The 18,647-nt window shown below is 43.6% G+C and overlaps 1 protein-coding gene across 1 annotated transcript in view; it reads left to right on the plus strand.

Moving 5' to 3' along the window:
* The first annotated feature begins 51 nt into the window (after positions 1-51).
* The window catches only part of antxr1c (ANTXR cell adhesion molecule 1c), a 30,712-nt gene continuing 12,116 nt past the window's right edge, over positions 52-18,647 (plus strand). The window contains 11 exon segments of the mRNA XM_060037252.1: positions 52-733; positions 7,673-7,744; positions 9,205-9,276; positions 9,764-9,845; positions 10,097-10,127; positions 10,289-10,362; positions 10,876-10,944; positions 12,276-12,356; positions 13,445-13,505; positions 14,517-14,615; positions 15,144-15,217. Coding sequence (XP_059893235.1) covers positions 576-733; positions 7,673-7,744; positions 9,205-9,276; positions 9,764-9,845; positions 10,097-10,127; positions 10,289-10,362; positions 10,876-10,944; positions 12,276-12,356; positions 13,445-13,505; positions 14,517-14,615; positions 15,144-15,217 — 873 coding nt within the window. The 5' untranslated portion in view covers positions 52-575.

Genomic DNA, 18,647 nt, shown 5'->3' on the forward strand with positions numbered 1-18,647 from the left:
TCTTCTCTGTGTCTCTCCCTCCCCCTATTTCTCTTACCCGGTCTCGCTCTCGCTCTCCTCCTTAAGATGAAACATGAAACCTGGTCCAATTTAGCCAAGTTTGTCCTCTACTAGCTCATAGTTCGTCCAGCGCCAACACAGCTCCGCATGACCCATTTCCATTCGCCTGTTATTGGTAGAAAACAACTTTGTTAATCATCCTCCTTTACCCTTCTATCACTGGATTGGTTTTTGTCAACATTTTTCTCCAGAATTTTAAAATCGGTACCCGCGTGGATTGTAGTTAGGTCATATCGTGAGGTTTATTTTTTTTACAGGAAACTTTGTTACCATCTCATTTCACCATTAGGTGTTGCACAAAACTAATTGAGTCATGTTTGACTTATTCAAATGACTGAAATCCGATTCACATAAAAGTCCATTACCTGCGTTCTCCTGGAGCCACTCGTCGACCTTACATTGCCTATGCAATGTACATTTTAAACTACCTTTGTAATGTGACAAGGCGTTGACCTATATCTCAATGAAAGTTCTTTTTCCAAGGATTAGACGTCTTATTCTTTAAATGAAAAAACATGACACGTGTTTCGAAAAGCATGTCGATTGTGCTCGTCTTTATGGGATTATTCCTGCTCTTCTCGCCATCTGCACGAGCTGAGCCCGAGACCCTTGACGAAGAGGAGGAAGAGAGCTCGTGCCAGGGGGCCTTTGACCTCTATTTCGTGCTTGATAAGTAAGTAGTCCGATTTTCGTCATCGATAAAAAATAGAGAGGTGATTTAGGATTTAACCTGTGCTAACATAGTGCCAATATAAAATAAAAATAAGTGTTAAACGTTAATATTCATAGTTTCTTATTTCAAATATTATAGAAGTCAGACTTGCCCCAGTTCTTATTTTATCATGATTTAGAAAAATCCGTTTGGGAGTTAGATTGTCCATCGTTACATCTTAGCCTGCTCAGTATCGGACGCTGTACGCGTGTGCGGATGACGCTCTGATGGAAACACATGCTGCACAAAATGTGCATACTGAAATTATCATTTTAACATGACCGTGTTGTTGTTGTTGTTGTTGTTGTTGTTGTTGTTGTTATAGTTGTTGTAGTTGTTGTTGTTGTTGTTCAACCGTTTACCTACGCAAAATGTTGCAAGGCTAAATGAAACCCACTTACTCGCCTTGATCCAATTTAATCAATTCAGCAATTGCAGGACGTTTAGTTTTTTTTTTATCTTCCCCCAAAGCCTCTTTCTTTTCCTTAGGGACTAATGTTCTTCCTCAGCAACCGATTCATTCATTTCATTTTGTCCGCCCACAGCGGAAAATGTTGTGGTTGTGGTGGCGTGTGCAACGCCGGACCTAAGCAGAAACCAGCTCAACCCATGAGCAAAAAATAAAATAGTTTAGAAGAGGATTCGCCGCTCAGCAGAACCGTACACCCAAAGTCACTATATGCCTTATATAGTATATCATACCTTTAGCAGTGCTATCAACAAGTTGGCCTATGGCCTATCTGGACTATTAGCACGAGAAAAGGTTTTCAGGGTTCAAATAATAACTTATCCTACTTGGTTATTGTGAGATTTGAACCCAGACACATGCACACTGAGAAGGATTCGAAATTCTTCTTTGTCTCTTTTCCTCTTGGGGCATAAAGCATATCATGCTCCCCAGATGTTGGAAGAATCTTGGGTTGTTTTCATCCATGAGAACCAACACATGTTGTTACTAAAGAAGAACAGGTTTTATTGGTCAATCTCTATTGTTAGGCTGGCAGAGAATCAGGAAGTTCAGTTTTTGCTGACTAGCAATCCAGAAAAATGGGTAATTAAAGACACACACACACACACACACACATACACACACACATGTGGCACTACAACACTGGTAGACCCTTTTTCTATATTACCTTTGACAATGTGGGTCATTGCCAATAACACAGTAGAGTGTATATAGTAGTGGCTTGGGTGCTGTAGTCAGAAGCTTATGGACTCCATCGCTAATGTTTCATAGCCTACCTGTAGGCACCGTGACCCTTTGTCTCCTGGCGCACTAATGGCACTGATACAACTCATGGCATTGCATCATCACAGCCAGGGTTAGAGGTTTTGAATCCCATGCTTAGAATGTTTATATATGCATCATGGTATACAGTACCCATGCTCTGGACAATGGCTCATGTTATTTCAGGATGTATTAGTCAGAAGAGTTTATGTGTATGGCATAAAATCATAACCTCTGTCGGGTTAAGCCCTCCCAGCCAGAGGGTCACTGGGCTGAGGGAACATGTAGCAGTCTGAGTAATTGGGTGTTGTAACTGAGTGTTACATTAGGGCATCAAGAGGAACGCTGCAAGGCCCGGCCTCATTATTATGGCCAGTGGCGAGGAGGTTGGTGAAGTTCGCTCTAATGAGGGTTTGATCCGATAGACTCTGGTGGCTCGTAAAGAAACCCAGAGACGCCATTTATACTGTGTGTGTATGCTCCGGAGAACCATGGGCCACACTGGGGGGAGGGAGGTTTGAATGATGTCATGAGAGTCATGTGGAACTAACTGAGTGTAGCCGGGTTAGAGATGCGTTTTCTTTTCTTATGTTGTACAATTTTAAAGCTTTCCAAACCTACTCCTCTTTTAACTTTGGCAAACCAACTTTTAAAGTTAGTTTGCAAACACAGTGTGATCTTCTCTTTTTGTGTCTAGGGCATGAATCCTGTGTACCTTTGGTAATGTTGTTGTTTTTTCTCTTGGGTTTAGCATAAACATCTTAATATAGTTGGATGATACTAAATGTTTTGGGACATTATCAACTCCAACCATTCAAACCAAGCAATTACATCAGAATATCAGTGGCTTGCTATGGTTCCAAGAATGCCAATTTTACAACTAATATGTACTTTGCCTTTATACTAAAGGGTGAGAATAGAGTTGAGGGACTTAGGCAGTCACAGAATATTCTTTTTACGCCTGGACCGCAGCCGTATAGCGGTATAGCGGTATATTGAGTCTTATGTCTCGACGTCTCTTCCCTCTACTACTTTTACAGTAAATCATCTCTCATCTAGTCAGTTGCTGATGCAGCAAGACGAGTCATACCAACCGATGATGGCTACATTACCAAAGCTTAGCAGCCACAGACGTAATTTCCAGCATTTGGGTATTGGCTCACACCATTCCCCTTTAGTTGTAAAATTGTCATTCATGGACACGTAGCAAGCCACTGATTATCAGGGCCAGAGGCCAGCGTTGATGTAAAGCCATCCAGTTTTCAATCAAACCCCTGCCCTTGATGATTCAGGAGTACTGTGGAGCCTCCCACTGTTTATTATGGAGTGGTCACCAGCCAAAGACATGGTTTTAGGTGTAGCTATTCCCAAAGCTTGCATATCTACAAGACACATCTGTCATTTCCTGGGGTCAACGAATTATAGAGAAATTGCACTGCTGCTGTAATGCAATGTGATATTAACTGTAATTCTGAAATTGAAAGAATGAACATTAAGTCAGTTGCTCCCTGATTTGAGTCAATTTTCACACCAATTGAGGTTTGTAAAGTTCACTCAAGATTATATTTCATGGCAATATTAATGATAATGTGCAGAGAGAGCGAGAGAATCGGACAATGTTTTTCTTCCTCTCTCTCTTCCCCTTATTGGCTCTCCTTAGCAGTTCCCATTACCTCACTCCGTCCTTATTTAGTATATTAACCAGCCCTGGATTCCACTCGGCGATGAATTCTTCTCGTTGTTTATACATTTACTCCTAAAATGCTATTTTCAATAATCACCTTTGCCTTCTTATTCGACACCATTGCCCAATTGCACCATCCCTTGCCTCTCTTTCTTAATGTCTATGTTAAAAGTAATGGTCAAATATGTTTTTCTTGGTTTGTGATCAAGTCATCTGGTGGCACCCTAGGAGCATTACATCATGGTGCTGATGTCCAGGCAAACCCATGCCAGGGCTGCAGCTGTACATCATAAACAATTTAAACACGCCAGGAGCCCTCCTAACTTTGGAATGCTCTTTTCCGCATGGTTCTTTCTCATACACGCTATGAGGGTATACACATCAATCCCACACATATTGGTCCATCTCTAGAGGGAACAAAGGTTTCTCGTTGGCTGTGATTCTTGGCAGATGGAAAAGGGGAGCCATGTTTTAATGTCCAAAATGTCGGGTCTCCCCAGGGACACTGGGGAACCGACCACAACAAACAGTTATGGTTTCTAAGAAGCCCTTTGAACGAGCTGGCAGAACTGAACAGCTTTTGGCCTTATTAGCATGGCCGCTCACAGCAACACGTGTTTGCACAATCCTGTTCACTTTGGTCCCTTGATAACCATCATGTGAAATGGTGTCCTCTCTACAGCACCATTTTAATTTTCCAAGCAGCGAGAGGCAGCAGTGAGAGTCCAACCGCCCAACTGTGCTCCAGAAGTAAAACCGTTCTCCCACCAACAGCTACATCTGTTGAAAAGTAGGTTAGCGGTTTTAACATGTGTCCGGGCTAAGTCAGTTGAACGGGGCCGTTGGCTGCCGGTGGCTGGGTGGTTCGCGTGGGCCCCGGTGGAATGCTGGGGAGGCCACAGGTCTGTCCTTGAGAAAACACTAAAGGGTGAGAAAAGAGTTGAGGGACTTTTGAAGCCACAGGTTGACAGAGGTTTATCCCACATAGCGTTATACTGGAACTGACCTGGCTTTGACATGGCTCAGTCAGCAGGGAGTCACACGGTTGCTTCAACAGGACTGGCTAAGGGAGTTTGGTACCCGCTGCTTTTTGGGTGGCATTTTCATATTATGGTTTCCTCTTTTTGATCACTGGCACGTGACTTGACCATATCAATCACCAGGTGTGTCTATCTCTCTCTCTCTTTAATTAGTTTCTCTCGCTCTTCTGTTTCATTCAATCTTTTCTTTCTTCTGGTCTGTGTATGTTTTTTCCTATCATAAATTCACCTACTGTACTTAGCATAATTTTCCTTCCATCCCATTCGTGAAGGAAAACCATTGGAGTTTAATATTATGCTCACAAACTACTCCGTCCACCCTAGTGAAAACAAGAAAAATAGAGTGTCACATCCCCCTCAGCCATTTGCTAATAAACCTTCCTACAAAGTGTCAGACCATTTTATAGGAGCATTCAGGAGCTCATAGCAACAAAATAAAAAACTTGGATTGGTCATCATTCAGAGGCCCTGAGCCCCTGTCCACGATTCTTTCATCTTATTTGTCGTTGAAGTTTGGACTGTGTTCGAGCTGTGTGGTTTGAGAAGTTCACACACAGAGAGATCTTCAGGGGAGTTTCAGCCCTTACGGTCACAATTCTTCTGTGATAACCAATTCTTCCCCATCCACCAATAGCACACAGTACACAACAGTTCTTAGACGGGTCTATGTGGCTACAGGTTTGGGTTCAAAAACATTTGTCAGAGTTCACTCGCAAGGTGAACATGCTCCATTTGAGGTAACTTACAAGAACAAGCAAAACACTCTGGACTATAAGCATGCCATTATTATTAGATCAGAAGGAAAACACCACATTAAAACCTTCATATTTCCTTTGAGGAAGAAAATGGGCCACTTCCTCTCTCTCTCTCTCTCTCTCTCTCTCTCTCTCTCTCTCTCTCTCTCTTCTGTGCTCTGTTTGGACAGGTGATAGAAAAGTGCAAGCTAAGTCTTCGTCCCACGGCTACATGCTATACCTCAGAGCTGCGACATGTTCCAACGCAAACATGACCCTTTGTGATTCAAAAAGAACAAGTGTAACTTATGCACACTGAAAAGTCTTGGACTTTAAATGTGGGCCCATGTTAAATATTTAGAACTTCTACATATATGTCTGCATGGTGATTGAAAGGTTTGTATGGAGGATGGTTGGTGATGGAGTCTTTGAATCCTTAGTGTGCTTTTTTGTTTTTTAATCGGTACCCATAAAGACTTCACTCAGGGCAAAGACCGTCCTATCCATCGGTCTTGTGTGTGTGCGTGTGTGCGTGCGTGCGTGCGTGCGTGCGTGCGTGTGCATGTGTGTGTGTGTGTTTGCCTGTGCCTGTGCCTGTGCGTGTGCGTGTGTGTGTGTTCATGTGTGTATGCGTGTGTGAGAGAGAGGGAGAGGAGGAGAGAGAGATATACAGAATGGGCATGTTGTGGTTAGGCAAGTGGATGTTTGTCTGTAACCGAGTGTTTTCATACCGTACTGCTCACGTTGCAGATTCTTTTAAACACCAAAGTGAAAAAACAAGCCCACTTGTCCTCCCTCACACTTTTCTAAAAATATTCTGTTGAGCTTGTAAGGTCTTGTCCTTTGCCTTTGCTTCATCAGCCACATTGAAAACCCCCGAGTCTGGATGATGGAGGAAAAAGAGCAGTGCACTTGTCATTAGAAAAACCCTTTTTGCAATGTCTTGTCAATCCCTACTGCTTTTGTAAGAAGTTGAGTGATGCAGGGTTGTGTAACCTAGTCCAAGCAGGCCAAGCAAAAGCCCTGGAAACCTCTCGACTTCACATGTTCAAAATTGATGAGTAGGGACTTCAAATATTAATGTTGACGTTTTTTTTACCCTGTAAAGATGAGATGACCAAGATACAAAATAGCATCTTTCCTGCAGGATGAGTCTGTATGGGTGTTATATTTTAAGTGTGTCTTTATGTGTCTGAGAATATAGTCTAAAGGCGTTGGGTCTATCTGGAACCGGAGTACACTCACTTTAGCAAAGTGAAACTGAAAAAGTCAAGTCAATTGACATGAGATCGTCTAATTTTATACTTGTCTTAAAACATCAGATCAAATTGTATAAATATGAGCAGATATTGTAGAAATAATTTTAATTCAACGTTTTTATGAAAAAATACAGCAGTGGCACTTGTGGTTCTTCTTTCTATTAAATCTTGTGACACTAATGAGACGAAAAAATAATGCAGAAGACACAAAGTGCTATAAGTCTAATGAGACAATGAGTCATTATTAAGAGGCTATTGAAAGCAGAACAGGTCATGTAAAAATACATGTTATGTCCTAAGAGATGGGTTTTTTTAGCGCCGTTTCCTGTGAGTCGTTCTGTTCCCGTCCACATCTGTTTGACTACAACATCCTCCAAGTCTTTCAGAGTCACATATCCTCTGTCCCTCGCCCCAGCACACACACTCAATCTTTTCTTTCTGTTTCGACGGACCGACAGTCATACACAAACACACGTACACAAACACGCACACACACACTAATTTCCTCTAAAACACACACACACTCACATCTACACCAAAACACACACACAAACACACACACACACACACACTGACAAACAGTACCTCTCAAACCCAATCGCCAGTGTGTGCAGCCGCAGTGGGGGCAGAACCTAGAGTGTATTTCCCGGTAGCTTTTTATATTAGTGTGTGTTTATAATGGAGGCCCCTGGGGAGTGTGTTTCCCGGGCCCTCAGGGTCCGGTTAAGCAGTGTCGTAAACCTCACCACCCAGGGCCCCCCCCACATCCTTTCCTCTCATCCCAACCCCCCCATGGGCTCCTTAATGAACCGGGATCTGACACTTTGTTCTCTCTCTGTGTGTGTGTGTGTGTGTGTGTGTGTGTGTGTGTGTGTGTGTGTGTGTGTGTGTGTGTGTGTGTGTGTGTGTGTGTGTGTGTGTGTGTGTGTGTGTGTGTGTGTGTGTGTGTCAGGTCCGGCAGTGTGATGGACCATTGGGACGATATCTATTACTTTGTGGAAAACCTGGCAGAGAAATTCAAAAGGTAAGCTACATATATATAATGAATGTACACTTATTATAAGCCTAATCAATCACCCTCTATACCTTTATATATACACACTGTCTTTTGGATTCAATTTCATTAGAGAGCAAGTTTTCTACATTTGTTCGTGACTTGAGGAATCGTTTACAACGAAGGAAGATCTTGAATGGAAGCACATACACACACATCAATTATTCCAATAAACAAACCATCTTGGAGGAGAAGCCATATGTTAAGCCACTTCATCACCACTGCATCGCCGGTCTACACCATGTGTCACCACTCTCAGACTTAGCCACTAATGCTAGTAGCATTGATGTCATCGACTGTTATTTGGCTGATGGCATGAGGGAATATACATGAAGATAGTCAGGGGGGAACCAAGGTGATAGTCGTTAAGGTGTAGAAGATTGTCGTCTCTCAACAAAGCTAGCTTCATAACAAGTCTGGTCTAAACACACAGAGGGAATTTCCATCTCAAGAATCTTGAAGTCAAAGAGATCTCCATAGTCTATGCATGGAAACAAGATTTACTCCAAAGTCAAAGCCCGAATAGAATTCTCGGTAAGAGACTAAATGAATATATGAATATTGCATAACGTATAATATTTTCAAGACCGATTCAGCTTTGGAATCCTTGGCTTTCGATAGCAGACCGTAAACAGCTCCCCCCCAAAAAGCCCTGACGTTAGTGATTACACATTGGCTGCCACGTGGCCCGGTTCGCGTCCTGTGGGATTGAAAGCCTCTCCAGTAAAACAGATGAGCAATCTCTCCCGCTATGTTTGTTTATAGTTCTCCGCTCTGACGTTTATTTAAAAGGCATCCACAGACGGATATATACAGACAGACACGCTTGTTTTTCTCAGGGTTCCTATTTGGGCGAGCGCTTTTGTGGAAATGTCTTTGCATGCACTCACATGTGCATAAACTCAGCACCACCAACACACCCGCACACAAAGAGAGAGAGACCGAGAGAAGGAAGAGCGTAAGAGAAAAAGATAAAGCACAAGATAGGTCCACAAATCCTGCATAGTTTCATCCTTTATCTTGTTATGAAACGAAAATGCGATTGTTGTGGAAAAGCTGTATTTTTGTGCTGGTTTTTCGCTGGAGCACATGTGTTGTTTATTGGTGTGCCAGGTGTCAGTGTGTCCCGTAGGCAACAAGCGACATCAGGAGAAAACAACACCATCCCCCCCTCCCCCTCGCAATGGCACAGATTTACTGCAGTTCCCTCAACACATTGTGTGCTTGCGTTCCATACAGATTAAATCACTTACAGCGTCATATAGTCTTTGAAAAGATAGGAATTAATATTTCCTTTGGGGATGTTTACAGTAATAGGCTTAAAACAACATATTGACAAATGTATGAAAAACACGTCCTCCCTTTTCAATGTGATGTGATTGTCATCCGTTCATTTATTTCAACCTTTTTGGTTTGTTTTCTGACTACAGCCCAATGCTGAGGATGTCCTTCATCACCTTCTCCTCCAACGCGGTCACCATCATGAAGCTGACCGAGAACAGGTTCATGTCATTACAGAACATATCATGACCAATCAAACCCACTTTTCCTCAGATAGCCAGACCAATTCGCAGACGTGTTTTCCACGAGGCGTTATTAACAGGCGCAGACAAAAATGCCTCCGGACACAATCGGATAGACCAACAAACAATCAGCAGACCATGTATCAGCCAATCTTGGCTGTTGAGAAAAATGCCTCAGCTGCGCTCCCATATGGTGCTTCTCTGCTCAGTCATCCTATTAAGCCCGCCCCATATCAGATAAACGGTTGTGATTGGTCCGACCCGGGCCAGGTCCGCTGGAAATCTGTCTGAACGGGAGGGGGGCCAGACACATATGCCAGAGCAACATGAGCTTGCAGATTTGTCTGGTTCCCAGGCCTGCGTGTCCCCACAGGCTCACAAGCTCAATGACTGCAATAGGAATTTCTATCGGATTAATAACAAGACAATGACTAAAAATGCTTCCTGTGCTCACCTCCTCCCTCAGGGTGGAGATCAGAAAGGGTCTGAACGCCCTGCATAGAGAGATCCCTGGTGGAGACACCTGCATGGACCAGGGTCTGAACCTGGTAGGTTTGGGTGGAGAACATAACGAACATCTGCTAGCTAGGGCTGGAGGCTGCTTGCGTCTACTTCCAAGTTCTTGTTATGTAATAACAGGATATAGACCCTTGGTGACAATTACTCCTTAACTTAACTTCATTGGGATTCTCAGTCTCACTTGTATTTCGCTCTCGATTAAAGTGTCTGTGCTAAATGTTAATTAGATCTCGACTGCCTCATATGGTTTCTGACTGTATTGTTATCTTCTCACTTCTAGGCAAACCAGCAGATATACCACGAGAACATAGGTAAGCTCTCGGAAAGACTCATCAACAGATACACACACACACACACACACACACACACACACACACACACACACACACACACACACATAGAACGACATGGACGGCATAGAAGAACAACCAATGATATTTCCCTCTTTAACGTGTGGCATGTTTCTCCAAAGGGACGGCTAGTGTTATAATCGCACTGACAGACGGAGAGCTGCAGGAACATCAGCTCAGGGATGCTCAGCAGGAGGTAAGGATTGATGTCCGAATATATCGGCTCTGTATCAACTCTCTTATAGCACCGATCTACTGACTCTACTGTGCTAACCCTCTATTATCTATTGTACTCTACTATATACTACTGTACTCTCTACTACTGTTCTAACTCTACTATACAATACTGTACTCTCTACTACTGTTCTTACTCTCATATATACTACTGTTCTCTCTTCTACTGTTTTATCTCTAATATATACTACAGTACGCTCTTCTACTGCTCAAACTACTATAGAGCACTGTACTCTGTGCTATGGTTCTAACTCATCTATTTTCTACTGTACTCTCTTCATTTGTTCCACTACTGTTCCAATTCTTCAATATTCTACTGGCCTATCCATCTGACTGCTCACTCTCTCCTCATGTACTAACCATGTACCTTTGTCTACTGTACCGACTCTCCTAAGGTATCCGCTGCCTAGCATTTACCAACAATTCGGTTTTAATGCCACAAAGATAAAGACTGTTCATGTTTCTTTACCAACAGGCGGAGAGGGCCAGGTCTCTTGGTGCAATTGTTTACTGCGTTGGAGTGAAGGAATTTAACGAGACTCAGGTAAAAAAAGAATATTTAATTCAATTTATGTTCCATACATTAAGTTCAAAGTAGATGAACTATCCATTTTAAGAAGAAGCATTTTAATTTGCACAAACCGCTAATTAACGGCTGTTCGTAAAATGGCAGGAAAGTTTACATTGTTTTGTTTGTACATTCATAAAGAAGGAAACTTTACCGCTGGACTTTTTAAAAGTGGCTTCCAGATACTTTGGAATAAATGCCATTTGAAAAGTCTGGTTTAAAACGGAGCTTGACGCTATCTCGTGAAGTCGTGTCCACATGCAGAGGCCTGTCATCGCTGCCTGATGTCCCCACCACCACGCCCCGACCTCCTAGTGTGTATGTGTGAATAAATACGCTCTGCACACGAGCGGCACACTTAGTTTATGCCCTTAGGCCTCACGAGAAGAACTTGATGTACAAAACACTGCGAGCGGGACGACCACATCTTAATCGAGAAGGCAGATACGCAAGATGGTTTATGCATCGATCGAATGCGCATCGTGTTACCGCATGTACGTTCTCACCACTTGCAGTTTATCCCAACCTATAATTTAAACACTTCCTGAACTACCAAGCCAATCCCAAGGAAGAATGTCGTCCATTTTTCTAAGGGGCCTCTTGGATCGGTTTGGCTGCCTATCTCCCAGATTGGTCAGAGTCTATGTCTAGAATTTCAGTATTATTCAAAGCATTACCTCGTGACCAGGATGTTTCGGCTTCTTGCATTTCTGATTCAACCTGGATTTTGATCCCTGTAATGTTTAGACTAGAATGACTCTTTCTGTGATAATGATTCATTGGCCGTTGCATTGATTATAAATGTACCTATTATATGATTTAGCATAATGTAGAGGTCATTACGGGTTGTTCCCACCCAAGTCGACACATGCACGCACACACACACACAACCACACAATCATATATAGACATGTGTCCCTGTAATTGATGCCTTCCCGGGTGAATAGTGGTATTACAGATAATGGATTCTGGTTTTATATTTGCATGGTTGTAAGAGTAAACATGTGCTTCATCTAATCATATTTATCCACTATGTCCCTTATTCTTCCTGCTCTACATACCCTCTCCCCCTCTCTCTCTCTCTCTCTCTCTCTCTCTCTCTCTCTCTCTCTCTCTCTCTCTCTCTCTCTCTCTCTCTCTCTCTCTCTCTCTCTCTCTCTCTCTCTCTCTCTCTCTCTCTCTCTCTCTCTCTCTCTCTCTCTCTCTCTCTCTCTCTCTCTCTCTCTCTCTCTCTCTCTACCTCTCTCTCTACCTCTCTACCTCTCTCTCTACCTCTCTACCTCTTTCTCTACATCTCTCGCTCCTAGCTGGCCACCATTGCAGACACAATCGAGCATGTGTTTCCTGTGTTGGGAGGATTCCAAGCCCTCCGAGGGGTCATCGACTCGGTAAATAAAGTAGCGTAAATGCACAGAGTGTGTAGCCATTTAAGAAGTCCCTCTGCCTATGTTTAAACCATATCATCTGTAGTGCATTACAAAAGGTGAGTAACGGCGTCTATACGATTTAATGTTGCACTGTGGCGCAGAGTCCAACTCTTATTCCTATTTTACAAACTTTACCCGATACACTCGTATCTTTTGCCGTTATGGCTACTGACAAAGATTATTCATTCCAAACATTTTCCCCACCACCCTGTTTTGGCAGTTATGAATATTGTGTGTTAGAAGTTTATGGAGTTGTCTTATTTCTCCATCTGTGTTGAATACGCAATGAGAACGAAGAGTTTGAATCTGGATGAAACATTGTACTGGGGATGGATTGAGCCACCCGAATCCTCTCGGTGGTCTTAAATCAGGACTTTTTATTCGTATACGACAGGAAGAACCACCAACTCATTTTAATCCTCTGTTTCACAGGGATCCCAGAAGGAAGCATTTACTGTAGTGTCAAAGAGCACAAATGGAGAATTCACTCATGAGCTTGAGCAGAAAAGCAGGCAGGCGCAATTTTAACAATGAGAGCCGCAAAAAGGAAGAGGAATGATTTAAGGATTCAAACGTTAGAGTTAGAATGAGACATTTTGGTATTACTTATCTTCCAGAATACACCCCCACCCACACACATGTTAGATCGTTTAAAGGGGCATGAACCCAAAATCAACGTGGTAATATGTCTTAAAGGTAAATCCTATGTTTTTGAGAGTCTCCGCCAACAAGTTAGTGAACGGTCCCCTCTGCTCTGAACGCAAGTGGCATTCTTTACTTGACGTCAAAGGGCCTTTTAGAATACTCTTTGACGTCACTACGAAGCAGTTATTGGCGGCATCCGAGGTTAAGCTTATCTGACAATTATAGTATAACACCACGGTGTGAGTAGATGAGTTGAGCTTGAAAATAGGATACCTCTCATAGTCTCTCTCTCTCTCTCTCTCTCTCTCTCTCTCTCTCTCTCTCTCTCTCTCTCTCTCTCTCTCTCTCTCTCTCTCTCTCTCTCTCTCTCTCTCTCTCTCTCTCTCTCTCTCTCTCTCTCCCAGATCATTAAGAAGTCCTGCATCGAGATCTTGGCGGCTGAGCCGTCCAGCGTGTGTGCAGGAGGTGAGTAGGAACCACGGATAGAGATAGAAAGATAGAAATCCCATCAGTACGACACAGCCGTACAAAGACACATTTCTTGTGTATATTGGGTGTAGCTCTCTGAAGGCTAGAGTTATGAATTATTAGAGCCGATGCAGTTGAGGGACAATACATTGTAGTATGGAGTTGAAGGTAATATTTAGGGCATATCGTCCCCATCATATTTCAATTGCCTGGTTACCACGATTAGGTTGCTAGGTCTTTGATAGGTCTTCTAAGCAGAAATAGTTCTGAGCCCTGCTGCCCAGGAAAGAGTATTGGGAAAGGCTATGGTCAAAGATCCAAGCTTTGACAAAAAAAAACTTTAACAGGGGATAGAGCAGTGGAATAACACGTTACGCAACCTCGTTTGAACACTGTCAATGTTCTTGCCGTTCAGAAGTTTCCTGTAGTTTGGAAAATAACAGTGGATTACTGCTATATTTACATCGAGGAGGGGAAAGATAATCGGGAGGGGACATTAATTGCTTTGAATTCAGCATGTTAAAGAGGTGGTGGAATCATAAAAGCGCTGATTAAACAGCAAATCCTTTACCAAAATACGTATTCTCTTGACCTAATTCCAACCACATCTTTTTACATGTGGGAAGCGCACATCTGCTATTGCAGTTGGTTGAAGAGCGGGATCCCCCTGGGCCCTTTCTGTTGAAGCCATCCCACACGCATCACATAGTCTTACGTGCCTCTCAGCCCTCGCCGTTAGAGTCTGTTGTAAATCTGTAAGCTGGATGTGAGTGGCTATGGTGCCTTTTTGATGTGTAACTTTGCAATGATTGAGGTCATAGTCTAGAGAATTAAAAAGACCAGTATTTAACGTTTATGGGTTTGAGTGGTCACTCGGTAATTGGGTATCAAGTGTCTTCATTCAAAGAGTTCTTGAATGTCACTGGCATTTTCCTCTGACTTTAAGTCTTTCTGGATATTATTGTTCACATTTTTTCGACTTCACAATGTAAAAAATGTCATCCTCAGAATCATTTCAAGTGGTGGTGAGAGGCAATGGCTTCCTCCATGCGCGAAATATCGACCAGGTGCTCTGCAGCTTCAAAGTCAATGACACCATTACTATAAGTAAGTAAATCATGACCTTACTGTGTGGTGCAATAAACACACATGCTGGACACACTATGGGAACTCTGTATTTCCTCACAAGTCCAGAATGGATGTACTTCACACGCATTATGAACAGTTCTCAAATGAACATGAAACATCTTAGGGGATAACGGTAGAACTCAATATATGTAAAGCCCGTACCAGATTCTACAGACTACAAGTCTTAAACGTTTGTTTTCCGACCGCACTGCTGGGGTCGAGTGATATGGCCAGACCGCTGATGGGTTAGTCTATGAATAAAGATTTAAATGTTAAATATAAACAATTATGTACAATATTAGGCAGTAGACTAAGCTTGTTTGCACAGATACCTTCTCACAGACAATCATACCTTCAGGGTCTGTTTTGCGGCAGAAACAGATACACGTGGGTACTGGGTACAATGTGAACAATGCCATGTAGAGGCGCCTTAAGGATTGAAATTTGAAAAGGAATGGTTATTCATCCAGATGTTTGTTCATTCCTTCCCCCCCCCCCCTCCGCCAGATGAGAAACCAGCCCAGGTGGAGGACACCTTCCTGCTGTGTCCTGCCCCCGTCATCGGGGAAATCGGGAAGTAAGTACACTGGTGGATTGGCTTGGGATTCTCTTGGAGAGTATGTTTGTTTACCCCTTGGGAATTTCATGCAGAAATGTACAAGGACAATGGCTTTTATTGCCTAAAAATTGTGTCATGCGATCACGAAGATCGTGATTGCAATGCCCCAAAAGTTCTTAAAAATAAAACTGAAGTGCCCTTTTTAGTAGTCGCTTCAGCGGTTCATTTTGACCGTCTGAGTGCGACAGAGTGTTTGGTTCCTCTGACACTTTTAGTGTAACGCCATGGTGTGTGTGGGTGTGTGGAGCCTCATCTGGCCAGCTGTTGATGTTAATGTAACCTCGAGAGAGGCATAAGCTTCTCGCATTGTTATAGGTCATGAAATGTAGTGATTGTATGTCTGATACCATACCATAGAATACCACATGCTCGGTCTCTCAATGGGAGAGAAAGGCAGAGAGATGGCCTAAGAGAGAGAAAGACAGATAGCCAGAGAAAGAGAGAGAACTTCTGTTCAAACTTCTGTGCAGAATAGTTTTAAAGCTAGTCCAGCAGTTCAATTCCCTCCACTTCGTCCCTTTCCCATTTGCAGTGGAGAGGAAGAGGACGAGAGACTTTTAAAGTAAACAGTAGATATTTCACCAGCCAGTGAGAAAGCCTGCTGACCTCGGATGTGTGTCGAAAGCCTCTGTCAATATTAGGAACAGGGTCTTAAACCAGGGGGACACTGTGTGCTCCTCTGAAGTGGATGGAGGTCTCTCTCTCTTTCCCAACTTGTTTTTCCTTTTTGGGTATCGTTGTGATCCGTGAAGATAAGCCTCGAGCTGAACCCCCCCCCCCCCCCCCACGGCACGCTGTCCATCTCTCCACATCCTCCACCTCCATCCATCTTGGGCTTTGGTCTCTGGGAGATCCAGCCGAAGCAACGCTCCCATACCTCAAACCCCCCCTCCCACCCCGCCCTCGTCCAGCACGCTCCAACTCACAGTCTCTGACGCACACAGACACAAACACACACACGCACACAACACAAACACACACACGCACAAAAGAACACGTATAAACAGCTATCCCCCCCCCCCAATCTATCTGCTCTCTGTCTAGTGCTGTGATCAAAGAGTCAGCCCCCTCACGTGTACGTATGTGTGTGTGTGTGTGTGTGTGTGTGTGTGTGTGTGTGTGTGTGTGTGTGTGTGTGTGTGTGCTCACGCGCGCATGTGTGTGTGTTGAATCTTTCATCTGGTCGTCTAACTCCCTCACCGCCCGCCATCCTGAAGTGACCGACGTCATCTTGCTCTCTCTAATCAGTACTGAACTCCCTCTCTCTCCCTGTCTCGTTCCCTCTCTTTCTTTGTCTCTCTCTCTCTAATCTGCTGTGCTGTTTGTTTCCTTTATCCCTCTCTCTCTCCCCCTCATATTCTCTGTGTCTGATCCCTCTCTCTGCCATATTTTGTGTCTCTCTCCCCCCTCTTTCCATCTCCTCGGCCATCTTTTTCTAATCAGAGATCATTTATCACCAGATGAACCCCCATGTTACACACATGCAGCAACACGCATGCGACAGGTATCCTCTTACCAGAGGAAAGGGGCCAAGCCTGTTTAAACCCATGCACACACACAGACCCTTTTGCTAGCACGCATATCGGAAGTACGTGCACACACGTTTTAGCACAAGTTTGAGAACAATCGAAGTCTATACTACACGCCTGGCACCGGATATGACATGACCATTCACGTAAACTGGGCATACGCGGGGGTAAACAGGAAGCAGCTGTTAGCTGGGGGTAAGTCAAGTCAGATGTTGTTTGTTTTCTTCCGGAAAAGAGTCACGTGACTGGGGCGTGACCAATCAGGGTAGGACCCGTCGTGATTGATATGAGCAAATCGGGAGGTGAACGGGGGCATCAAGCCATCATTCTCAAAAGTCTCAGTTTCAGCCTGTGCAGACTAAAGGGCCATCCCAGAGTTTCTCAAACTATAACGATTTCAACAGCATTTCCAAAAGACTAAAGAGTTTGAGAACTTAAGGGTTCTCTAAGTAAAGTAGTGAAGACACACATTAGGAGTGCGGAAAGATACAAATGTGGATGTGGCCTTAGTTGAAGCCACGCGAACAGGGCTGCGCTCCGGTGAAAACACACACACACACACACACACACACACACACACACACACACACACACACACACACACACACACTGTGTGTGTGTGTTTTGAAGTTTAAAAGTTTAAAAGTTTAAAAACCCTGTTTTGAAGTTAAAAACCCTAGTCCCCAGCTGGTTGTTGTCAATGAGGTATGCTGCTCATCATTGACTTAACTTACTTAGTCTCTCTCTCTCTCTCTCTCTCTCTCTCGCTCAGTCTCTCTCTTTCTGTCTCACAATAAACAAGCTCTGCACAGGCTGTACCAAGGGGAAATAAAGGGTGGGCGTTTGTTTTCTTCTGTGTGATCGGTTTCCTTAGTCTCTCTTCTCTTAGTCAAACTGGCTGTCGTCTGGCACCATGCAACACGTACATGATAACACACACACCCTCACGCACACCTCTCTAGGCAGGTCAGAGACAGAGCAGAAACAGCTTATCCCTCCATAAAGCTTTCATCTCAGAGTTAAGGCCCCTTCTTGTATGTGTTTATGCATGTGTGTGTGTGTGTTTGTGCATACGTGCGTGGGTGTATTTACGGGAGCCGGGACACATGTTTCACTTGGGTCACTAAGATCACAGTCCGATTCCCAGAAATGTTTCCACTACAACTCGCCACCTAATGGGGATTTTGATGATTTCACATGGGTCCGTTAGGTTCCTGAAAGGGCTTTTGGCCCTTCCTGAGGTTTTGAATCTGGCCGAGCAGGATCTTGTTATAACAGCGTTTGTCCCTGTTGATGGATGCAAAACGAGATGTTTCCCTTTTGGATGTGCGGGATGTTAGCCCTGAACGACTCAACCTCACTCCGCTCCGCCACTGTTTTGATCTTCCCTCCTCACGCCGTGAAACCCTCAAATGATAAATATATATTTTTTAATGATATTCTGAAAGTCGTCGGATAATATAAGCCTTTTTGTTAGAAAAACAGAAAAAATAACATCTTGAATCCATTTCGGTTTTGGACTGGCCACCGAGAGGATTAGAAGGAGTTTAATCACTCAAAGCATTTGGAAGAATTGGAGTGCGCAGCACATATCTTCATTGATAGGAATCCACATTGATACATCAGACATGTTTTGGTTCCCAAATGTCGAAGGATCGGTCTGACTGTAAAAAAATTACAAACAAAATGTTCCATTTAGTATATATTTTCCCCAGTCAGGACTTGTGAGATGACCCTTTCTCAGGGTCGTTGGGGAGTTCCTTTTCAGTGTTATTGAGTCCTCTACTGCAAGCAATTTCAGTTGTTTTGGTTAAGCTGGCTGCATGAGTAGTTCTGTATGTACGGCTTGGCATATCAGAATGC

Source organism: Gadus macrocephalus, chromosome 18 (assembly GCF_031168955.1).
Source record: "Gadus macrocephalus chromosome 18, ASM3116895v1".
Classification (NCBI taxonomy): domain Eukaryota; kingdom Metazoa; phylum Chordata; class Actinopteri; order Gadiformes; family Gadidae; genus Gadus; species Gadus macrocephalus.